At 41.9% G+C, this 11,473-nt stretch overlaps 1 protein-coding gene across 6 annotated transcripts in view; it reads right to left on the bottom strand.

Annotated features, from left to right (window-relative positions):
- The window catches only part of LOC109486668, a 24,441-nt gene extending 16,904 nt beyond the window's left edge, over nt 1-7,537 (bottom strand). For 4 of the 6 annotated variants that reach the window (XM_019790550.1, XM_019790547.1, XM_019790546.1 and 1 more), the window contains exons 1-8: nt 6,364-6,626; nt 5,225-5,314; nt 4,740-4,838; nt 4,165-4,263; nt 3,733-3,831; nt 3,066-3,161; nt 2,592-2,656; nt 905-1,815 (exon numbers count right to left, since the gene is read on the bottom strand). In XM_019790550.1, the coding sequence (XP_019646109.1) occupies nt 905-1,815; nt 2,592-2,656; nt 3,066-3,161; nt 3,733-3,831; nt 4,165-4,263; nt 4,740-4,838; nt 5,225-5,314; nt 6,364-6,381 (1,477 nt within the window). In that variant the 5' untranslated portion in view covers nt 6,382-6,626. Of the gene's footprint in view, nt 1-904; nt 1,816-2,589; nt 2,657-3,065; nt 3,162-3,732; nt 3,832-4,164; nt 4,264-4,739; nt 4,839-5,224; nt 5,315-6,363; nt 6,627-7,031 lie in introns of those variants that run through there. The other 2 variants (XM_019790544.1, XM_019790545.1) reach the window with 2 other exon arrangements.
- Between the last annotated feature and the right edge of the window lie 3,936 nt (nt 7,538-11,473).

Below are 11,473 nucleotides of genomic sequence, written 5' to 3'. Positions count from 1 at the left end.
CCCCCCCCCAAAAAAAGCCGGGCCTACTCTGGCTCTAGTGGCGCATGCGGCGCGATAGCTCGCGCCTTCGGCGCTTCATGCGGGGAAATTTTCAAACAAAATCTCATCCTCCCCATACGAAATTTCACTCTCTATGATTCACGCCGGGGGGAGGGCCTAGGAAAAAAATTTTTGACCTGGGGGGAGGGCCTAGGAAAAAATTTTTTACACTACCCCCGCACGACCGGCACTCCCCCCCCAGTAAATATCGTACAGTCCCTAAGGCATGTATGATAAATGAGTTTCTCCCTGTGGAGAAAGATTAACTTTCCACCAGGCACCATGGATTGCTGGAAAAATAGTAGAAAATGGCCAAAATAAAGGGAAAAGTATGCTGCTAAAGGCAGTTCGCCCGCTAGAGAGATTAACAATTTGCGACTCACAGGGAGGAACCCATTTATCTTACATACCACATACTATCACAACAATTGGCCATTTTGTGTGAACATTTTGTAGTGCAATTGTTTTCACCGTATATTGGACATCGCACGCTTCAACAACGATGGCTGTATAGAAGAATTATTTAGTTGAAGGAGGTTTTGCCATTTTGAAGATCACCACGCATCGGAGGGAAGAAAACAACCTTTTGCAGCCAGACTCCCCAGGCCAATTCTCTTCTCATTTTTGCCGAATTCTATGATCCGTATTTCCATTAGGCTTGGTAAAAAGTATGTTGCTTTGTTCACAAAAGGACTCTCTGACCACTATAACTACGATTATAATCATCTTCAAAAAACATACACTATACATACACACAACACCCACCTAAACAATATCACACTGTCGAAGGCATGAGCCCTCTGAACTCTAGTTGATAAATTTATTAAATTCTTCTCGGTATCTTGCCTTTCCTGTTGGTACATACCTTCCCTTTTCTTCAGCTCTCTTCTGAGGGAGTCCATGATGACAGCTGTGCCTTTCTCACAGACATCAGGAGGGGGATATGTCAGGGGGTTGTCTCCAATGTACATGTTCATAATTTGGGTCATTCGGCCCAGATTCAAGGGAAGGCGGGAAATCCTGTTACGTGACAAGTTGAGCTCCCTGATGTTGGACAGGTTCATGACTTGTTCAGGGACTGATTTGAATATGTTTCCAGCAATGTCTAGCTCCAACAGTTCTGACAGTTCCCCAACACCATCCGGCAGTGACTCCAGGCCACTATTCTCCATGCGTAAGTCTTTAAGGTTCTTCAGTCTGCCGATGTCTTCAGGTACAAGCGAAGGTTTGCCCTTCCCAGCCCAGTTCCCCATGAGTAGCGTCTCTAGACCCTCCAGCTGCAGCACCTGTCTGGGGAACTCATCAAACTGACAATCATTTATATCAAGCCTTAGCAGTTCTATGAGCTGAGATATCTTGTCAGGAAGACCCTTGAGAGGGTTGCCTCCCAGGCCCAAGTACCTGAGTTGAAGAAGTGAACAGACTTCTTCCGGTATCTCTTCGAATACATTGTTCTGGATGTTGAGATGCTGAAGTTTTAACCTGGAGAATCCATCGGGCAATGTTTCCAACTTGTTGTGTGACAAGTCAATATTCTGTAGGTTAGGTAGAGTGGTGATTGCCTGGGGCAGTTGTGTCAGCAGGTTGTTGTTAAGTTCAAGCCTTTGAAGCTTCTGTAGTTGCCCTATCTCCTCAGGTATGCTCTTCAGCCTGTTGTCAGCCAGGATAAGACATTCAACATCTCTGACCTCGAACACCTCTGCTGGCACGGAGGTCAGTCCTCTGCTGTAGAGGTTGATAGTGAGCAGGCCATTCACCACTTCAGGTTGGAGAGCTAAAAAAATAGAAAAGAGATTGTTTTGAAATGAGCATTATTGTCAGATATGGATTCAGAAAAGACATCTCACAACATGTAGCATATATACAACTAGTAAAGCAAATATTTCCCTTAGAAGAAAGGAATACTTACTATAGGAATATGAAGCAATATTTGAGTTTGCATATCATAATCCTAAACAATCAATTAAAATTAATGGCCTAATATATTCAAGTATAATATTTCTGTACAATACAAATAATGTTGTTTATAACATTCCATTTTTAGTGACATTCCATTCTATGTCAAACAATGTGTACAGAGAACCTGTTATCAGTTGTATATGATATAAGAAAACTTGACAGGTCACAGAAATTAAGAGAAATTCCAGGAGAACTCACAATGGTTTGTGACAAAAAGACACATATTATATTGACACTGTACAGAAAAAGACAGGACTGGATAACCATGGTTGCTGTTTAATGAAAAATACATCTGATTCACTAAAAGAATTGCTAGTGAGAAAAAAGCTCATTAAAACTGAGGCGAAAATGTCTCCTATCAGAAACCTTGTAGAATGGAAAAATACAGCTCACCAATGTTGAGAAGCTTAATCATTGCTGATGTCTTACCCTGCAGTAAAGAACAGGATTTTGATGTTTTGAATTTTATAAGTGATCCCTTAGGCAAAATTTGTATAACAAAGTTTTGACATGATATATACCACATTGAACACACTGTATAATAGCCATGAGCCACATGTTTTACTAACTATTATAGATGTATTTTACTTACTTTAAACACCTGGAACACCTGCTGCACATCCTCTTGTACTGCAAGTTCTTCTGCTGTCTTCTTATCCTGTAGGTTAAGTCAACACAAAGTCATGTCTGGAAAGCAGCGAGTATAGCAATGAGAGTGTCCACCCTCATGTCTAAATAAAACAGAAATAAATCAATGAACACATCCATGAGCCTGCATCCATGAAGCCATTCACAACACTAAACATCATCTTAACATATTGATGCTTGACTTTCTTCTGTTTAGTGCACAAAAAGGAGTTTGTCATAAGATGATGTTATTTTATCTCTTGATTTAATGATTGTTACTATGTCAGCTATTAAAGTCTAAAATAATAATACAACGAAGATCTAAGAACATCATTCAGCATGAATCAGTTAGTTAGATACACGATTATAGTGACGTCTGCTTTCTCAGTGCCAATGATTGTTATGTGACATGTGATATAAATGTCCAAAAACATACTTACATTGTTCCTTATAACAGTGTTGGCTCCAGCCCTCAGCAGTACACTGACACACTTGGGGTGTCCTCTCTTTGCTGCATGATGAAGGGGAGTCTCATTCTGTGGGTACAGCAAATTTTGAGATGGCCAAATTTTAAAGTATCTACACACTGAAGTCATAACAGTCTAGCCATGTAACCATTGACTACACAGGCTCCTTTAGTCCTCACAGAAGTCCTGGCTCAAATATTTAACCCTAAAGGGGGGCCTGCAAGCCCTTTTCCATAGAGCGTAATAGAGCGTAGACAGACCGCTCTTCCCATTTTACGTAGAGTGTATTCGCCGTTGTAATTCTACGTAATGCAGTGTAGCCATTTGGAATTTATCGTAAAGCGTAATCGAGAGGTTTCCGAATTCAGCGTAGAGCATTGTCGGGACCCCCCCTTGCAGGCCCTCCTAAAGTTGGGCCAACACAAGTAAGGCTCCATTATTACCAATACAGACATGTTACTTGTCATCTATGTAGCCTTCAGCTGTTAAGTGAAGCCTGTACAGACTGTGAACCAGTAGACTACAGCAATAATGCCCTGATAAGACACCGGGATGATTATTATTTTCTATGCCTTGTGGTTTCTTCAAACAAACTGAGGACAGGGACAGTTAGACAGACTGAAGGAAACAGCAAAGTTACCATGCTGGTTCGTGCATCGACTCTTGCTCCAGCTGTAAGTAAAGCCTGTACAGTTTCTGCGTGGCCGTAGTTTGCTGCATAGTAGAGAGCAGTCCATTTCTGTGCAGAGACAAGAGTAGAGGAGCTCCATGTAAGATTAGGGTTCATACAATGTACTAAATGTACCTTCGCAACCCTCCAGGAACTTCCCGTGTAGTTAGTCATTAATGACATGAAGTTATTTTAGGTATATTTACTAAGCGACTAATGTTTTCAACAATCGTTCAGATAAAGCCTGTACAGTTCCCATGAGTATAGCCTAGTGCCTGACAGTCACATGAACATACTTAAAATTCATCAGTGGCTTTATCATTTCTTACATCTTATGGCTCCAATACATTTAACTGAGAACAGGGACAGTTAGTTAGAATCTGAAGTAAACAGCAAAGTTACATTGACGGTTCGTGCATCGACTGTCGCTCCAGCTGTGAGTAAAGCCTGTACAGTTCCTGTGTAGCCGTTCATGGATGCAGAGTGGAGAGCACTGTTTCCCTGTATAGAGACAAGAGTAGAGGAGCTCCATGTAAGACATGTACTAACACCTACCATGACTTCTGCAGAACTTCCCGTATAGTGTAAGAACTGATGGATGACATGAAGAAGGTGAAGGTGTATTACTATCACAAAGAGATGATCTGATGTAAAGATCAAGGTCATCTGTAAACATCTGTACTTTAATGATGAAAAGTAAGTTTCATAAACTCACTTGACAATGTGCTAGTGAACTTCTTCCCCAGTTGAGAAGAATGTTGCTGTTTAGTTACAGTATTTTAAGTGACTAAGTGTTTGACAATCCTCCATATAAAGCCTGTACAGTATACTATGAACAAAGTAAAATAAAAACAAACGGTTCCTATGAGTATAGCACAGTACCTGAATTTCACAACATTGGTGGGTTTATTATTTACTATCATACAAACTAAGGACAGGCACAGTTAGACAGAATCTGAAGTAAACAGCAAAGTTACTTTGACGGTTCGGGCGTTGACTCTCGCTCCAGCTGTGAGTAAAGCCTGTACAGTTCCTGTGTGACCGTGCTCGGATGCATGGTGGAGAGCACTCCATTTCTGTACAGAGACAACGGTAGAGGAGCTCCATGTAAGAATTAGGGTTCAGACAATGTAACAAAATCTACCAAGGGTGATCTTTGCAGCCTTCCAGGAACTTCCAGACGTGAGTCTAGTGTAAGAACATGCCTGGACGACATGAAGAAAATTGTTGAAGATGCACGTAGATATAAACAGTGGCTTGAACTTTATATAAGGAATATATAAAATTCAAGCCACTGTTTATATCTACGTGCATCATTCTTCAACTTGAAAGAATCACAAAGAGGTGTAACAGTTGTGATGTTAAGATCAACTTCATCTGTAACACTGAACACTTGAAAGTGTTTCAAAACCCTTTCATGAATTTGTTATGTACTACAACGTAATGTTATATAATAACTTACGTTGTTGTTGGCAGCATTGACATTGACTCCCTCGGCCAGGAGCTGTTTAACTCTGTCCTCGTCACCTCGCCCAGCTACTGCTATCAGCTCCTGTAAAAAAGAAACATCCAGACATTATAAAACTACTTTATGCTCCAACTACATAATGTACTTTAATTTTGACATATATTTCCTGTATGTTACAAGGAAATTCTATAAATTACAGTGTTTTATATAATTATAGTACTTTCATACATGTATTTAATCTATTTAATCTGTAGCAGGCAGAACATCAACATATACCAATCATGCAAACGATGACCTAATTTGCATGATTAATGTGAAAATTCAGTGACTCCTTATTGGTGAATGATGGCAATTTTATAACTTGTGACATGTGTAAGTTACTTAAAGGTAAGTTACTTAAAGGTAACACCACTATGCATATATCATGTTAATGTGGAGGTCATTTGCATAATTAATGAGGACATGTCTAGCAAGAGTCACTACTACCGGAGCAGTCTGCAGTAATAATGGTCCTTACCTGTGGAACTCTTCTGCTACAGCAACGACAGCTCCTTAGTCACAGGACTTTTAACCAGGTCATTAAGAATAGGACTTGATTTAGTATTAGTTGATGTTAAATATGTTGTATCTTACTAATTGTTTAATATGTACGGTGTATTTGTTGTATGCCATTTTTGTGTATTTGTTGAGGGTTACCTGAAAAGCAGGCCAAAATGGCCTGAGCTATACATTGTAATTACTGGTATAACAAATAAACAGAAGAACAGAGATGAAAAAAAATTTTAAATATAAAAAAACAAAAAATAAACAGAAGTCTTTCTGAGACTGACTGACTGACAGAGAGAGACTTACATTTGTCTTATTTACATTAACTGTGTATTCACATTGACTGTGTTTATTCCCAACACCAAAAACAATTTTACTTGCAACATATACATGTAATCTGAGGAAGGGTTTTTAAAGAAGCTTTCAAATTTCATTGCAAAAGTTGGACAATTGAAGTGATGATCATCCTTCCAGGCTTCTATTGGTTCACAATGCATTTCTCTACTTATTAAGTACTTGGTGCAGCCAGGCTAGTAGCTATGTTTGTTCTTGCTGACTGTGGACTTGAGAAGAAGAGTTTCACCAACCTTTTCTTTCTCATCCATGAGTTTTTCTGCTGTAGTTTTGCTGTTGTCAAACACACTGGTGTATCCTGGTGATGTCCTAAGTCTGCTGGGCCAGATTTAGTCCATTCATGTTTTCTTGCATCCTCTGTAAATTGATGTGAAGATCAGTTATGTAGTTTATGCGGTAACCGCTCCATTCGCCATTTTGGTTACAAGGTCCAAAGGTCACAGGTGCTTTTGTTGGGCACTGTGGTTAACCGTAACAAGGCAAACAGGCCCACAGTGACTCGGCTCCTTTTATATCCCTGTTCACAGCAAAATGAAAAAAACAAAAGAATAGAGAAGTGTCCCTGATATGGATATCATGACCCTAACTCATAATGTCAAACACAACTGGTGATTATGCCAAAGGGCAGTTTAATATACCGGGTATACAGATACAGATAAAACTGAAACAAACAAACCTGAGGATAATAATGTAAAATGGTGAAAAATAACGCCCACACTTTCATGTTTTTTTGATCAAACTGAAGATTTCCCTCCTCAATACCCCCACAGCCCGTCTTCAAGACTAGAATGGATTTCAACTAAAGTTTACTTTAAGGTGTTTAAAAGTGTCCAAAGTTAAGAAAGAACCTTGCACAAGACCCTGGATCTATCTACATCCTCTCAAGACTTTTCTGACTTACCTTAAAGTGTCCTAGGGAAGATTCTTTAGCCTGGAGAAACCGACACAAGGGAAAAAGTTCCTCTTTCTTTCCAAACCGTGCTTTACTTCCAGGTTGGTCACGTGACGGCCACTCCCTCTAGGTGAGCTGAGAGCTGCAGTACCCAGATCAGCGCCAGGCTGCGCTTTTAGCGCAAATGCTTCATATTACTTCACAACAATATCCTAAAATCACATGCACACATGCAGTGCCAGTGTCAAATAACAAACAGTTCTGGCTACCGGGCTATTCTGCCGCGCGCAGCGTAAATGGAAACAATATCTGAGCCGTTGGCTTCCTTCTTGTGTAAACTGAGCCGCTATCCCCTGTAGGGTAGCAGCACTACTGTAGGCCAAGGAGTTGAAAGCGAAGTCAGCGCGCCGCGGTACGTACGTTCTCCACTCGCTTCCGGGAGTAGTTCTCCCGTCACCCTTTGCGCGATCCAGTATTTCCCGTCATCCTTAGCGCTAGCTTTCGCCTTAGTTTGCACATCTGGAGTCAATTTTAGTCGCATCTTCATCTCTGCTTCATCTTGTCCCTTTCTTGCCTGTCCCATCTGTGCGGTACAATCCCACCATGGCCATGATGGCTCACGTGATGCCCGTGATTGTGCGCATTTTATCGCATACGGTGGTCCGGCGGGTTGTCTGTCAAGAGGCGGCATCTCCTTTTTATATTTCAGTCCATACCATGGTATGGATGAAATATATTGTGTTCTCTGATGTTTCTTCTTCTTCTTCTTCTCCTCCTCCTGCCACACAGTCAGAGGGATTCAACTCCGCCATCATTCAGCCAAATGACTTGAAATTTGGCATGGAGGTAGAGTGGGCCAATGCCCCCAGGCGTTTTTTTTCTATTTTTTTGATACATGCCTTTGAAAAATTTTTATGGGTTCACCACACCACGAAGTGGTGGTGAACCCATATTGCTTTTTCTGATGTTTCTTCTCCTCCTCCTCCTTCTCCTCCTCCTCCTCCTCCTGCCATATCTTTAAATGGATTCAGCTTCTTCATTTTAGGGCCTAAGGTCCTGAAATTTGGTATGGAGGTACAGTGGGCAAATACCCCTAGGCGTTTTTTAAATTTTTGTGATACAGGCTTTTAGAATGGTTTTATTTGAGTTTTTTGGCTGTGTTATAGCAAATGTATTACTGTGTTAGTGTGCCGTGTTTACCACGTCTGGGCATGAGTCATCACAATGGAATGCAGGGCATCAACCAATAGGCATGCAGCTTTCCTCTATACTTCTTGCTGATTGGCTGTTGGGATTTAACTTGATTAACACCCGCACAGAGCATTTCCACCTGCACAGAGCATTTCTTGTGATTGGCTGTTGGGATTTAACTTGATTAACACCTGCACAGATCTAGAGCATTTACATACTGACAGTATGTCTTTATTCAAGTGTTTTGGTAGGTATTTCAAGCTTTTCTGCTCCAGCATTGGAATGCGGGGCATGAACGTTTTTTATTTTATTTTGAAAATCAACAGTTTGCATTATGCAATTAAAAATCCTAACCAATAAAGTAGGGAATAGCTATCCAACTGTTGTTTTAGTTGTATGTTACTTCATATTATAGTTATATCAATGTAAACAGGGTTCTAGCTAGCGCTAAGTAGCGTCGGGGCCCGCGACGCTAAAATTTTGACCCGCTACGCCAATTTTCCCCCGCTACGCTAATTTTCAGTACAACGTAGCGGCATTGTGACTGCATTTCTTTGTTCAAAAATGCCAGATCAAATGTGAGAAATGTTTTTTTTTAGCAAAGTAACGCACGTGGCGGCCCTCCCAGGAGAATGGGGCGTGCCTAGGCGGGGCCTTGGCTTCTTTACAACTTGTGTTGCCGCCCTTCTGTGAGTGACAGCGGCAGTCTCTTGACGCCCAGACACTGGCGTCAGGGTGTTTAGCCCAGTCTGTAGAAGGGATGTTCCGCCCCCTTCATAGTGTCGGCTTTCCCTCTGGGACGCCATATATGGGCTGGCCTATTTAACAATTCCCACGCCACGATGTATGTAGCACAAATATGTTTCCTCCCGTGTTCAACAGATCTCTCCTTGTAACTCTGGACATAAACACCTTCCACTAAATTGCATTAATTCTATATCTTGCCAAGGTGAGAAAAAATACAAAGAGTTACAATGTACTTAGTCACCAGCCTAATAATTAAAGTGCTTTACAGTTCCAGCCGGCTCCCGAAAAGGGGAGGGGCCTCTAAAGCCCACAGCGGCAAACTTGCGTTGGTTGAAAATTTGCCACTTTAGTAATCTAAACAAGGGAGTTCACCCCTTGGATCCGTTCATAGTTTAAACAAGTAAATACAAATTATTGCTCTCTTGTCAAATTTTTGCCGTTTTTCTTTACGGGCGTTTGTGATCTTTGTGACACACATGGGTTTTCCTGCCACATATGCGTCAGTGCTGGCGCCATGCCGATTTCATGCTCTTAGCTACTGTGCGATCTATGTCGACATACTGGGTGTGCCTGTAATCATGTCAGCATCAAAGCTTGGCAATAACTGAATTGAAAGTTTATTGCAAATTCATGCGCGAGGGCTAATTGCAAGAACATGATAACAACAGTAAACAGTAGAATGATAATAAGTGATGCTAATGCTACTTTATATATACATTTGTAGTTATTGTTGGGTTTGATTTCTTTTCCGTGTGCAGTGGAGTATGAAATGGCCGACGTTTTGCGAGATATATAAATTGGGAGGTGTTAATAGAAATGCAGTTTTCTGTAGGCTGGGAAGGTGAATAAAGCTGGGGAACATTTTGGTGACCATTTCAAATAACTGATCTCTTTCGGTGCTATAATGAGAGCAATGACAAATAAAGTGCATTTCATCCTCCACTGCGTTTCCTGTACAATATTTACATATTCTGTCGTTAACAGGTAATTGTTTGTATCTACCCTTTTCTATTTCTAGTGTATGAGCGCTAACTCTAAGCTTACATATGGCTGATCTAACATCTAAGTCTTTGATGTGAAGATAACGTTCCATTGTGTATACAGGTTTCAGATGTCTATAAAATCTTAGCTTACCGACATCAACAGAGAGATTGTAAAGAAAGGTTTGGATATACATGTCAGAGAGCCTCTCAATTCTAAAAATTTCCTGGGGGAGCCCCCCCCCCCCCCCACTTCCCCCCTCTCGTGCTCTCCCCCCGCGCTGACGCGCCGCACGTCAGGTGGTGCGCCCCCCGCCGTTCATAAATTTCTGGATCCGCCGGTGGTACGACTTTTAGATGCAGGTTGGTGAAGTGAATGTTCTAAAGTCATGTACCAAATTATGAATGCTGTGTGAAGTACCTTGCATGCGCGTTTCATTGCAAGGTGTACGTCACAGCTATTGTTTGCGACGTTGTCGGTGAATTTGATCAGTCAACGTTGCAACACCAACTTCAATTTAGCGTTATTCGTAGCGAAGCGCCAGAATTTAGCGTAAAGCGTTGCCGGCCTCCTGGAATTTAACGTAAAGCGTTGCCGGCCTCCCGGAATTTAACGTAAAGCGTTGCCGGCCTCCTGGAATTCAACGTAAAGCGTTGCCGGCCTCCCGGAATTTAACGTAAAGCGTTGCCGGCCTCCCGGAATTTAACGTAAAGCGTTGCCGGCCTCCCGGAATTTAACGTAAAGCGTTGCCGGCCTCCTGGAATTTAACGTAAAGCGTTGCCGGCCTCCCGGAATTTAACGTAAAGCGTTGCCGGCCTCCTGGAATTCAACGTAAAGCGTTGCGAGCCTCCATAAATTTAGCGTAAAGCGTAATGAGGACCCCCGATGCAGACCCTCCCACAAGCCTGTCGGGAGTCGCCATTTCTTTGAAGTCTACTAATCGCTATCTTATAGGTGCCCGTGAGTAGCTTTTATTGCTTTGCGACTGGGCCGTGGGGCGGCGAACTGTTCTCTCAACGGCCAAACTCCCTTGACATGCTTATCTCTCTATTTTGGCCGATTTCTACTCTTTCCAGCCGCCTCCTCAAGCCTGGTAGAGGCTAACGTTCTCCGACCAAGTGTCTGTGGCAAAAATAAGGCGTCCAAAGACGCATGCCTGGGGACGTATTTCGACACATCGCCAGTGTACGAAGGACCAAAACGTCAAAATTTGTGCTCAACGAAGGAACTAAATTCAACAGAGAAGAGACTAATTTCAACAGAGAATGAGCTCAGCGGAGGAGCTGTGCTCGATCAGTGTTGATGCCCTAACGGCTAGGTAAAATTATCGCATGCATCATCTTTTCCTTTCCAATCAGGCCCGACAGTCCTACAATTTATCCGACAGTCCTACAATTTATCCATGAACCATGAACTTTCAAGATGATTGTTATAAAATAGAGGAATGAATGACGACCTTTATTGGGCATTTCGCGACTCTGGGTTAAGTTGGCAAAGTATAAATCACAACAAAACAAGACGAACAGATACAT

This window comes from Branchiostoma belcheri, unplaced genomic scaffold (assembly GCF_001625305.1).
Source record: "Branchiostoma belcheri isolate BF01 breed outbred unplaced genomic scaffold, Haploidv18h27 scaffold82, whole genome shotgun sequence".
Classification (NCBI taxonomy): domain Eukaryota; kingdom Metazoa; phylum Chordata; class Leptocardii; order Amphioxiformes; family Branchiostomatidae; genus Branchiostoma; species Branchiostoma belcheri.
The sequence above is the reverse complement of the archived record's forward strand: the minus strand, read 5'-3'. Positions and strand labels throughout refer to the sequence as shown.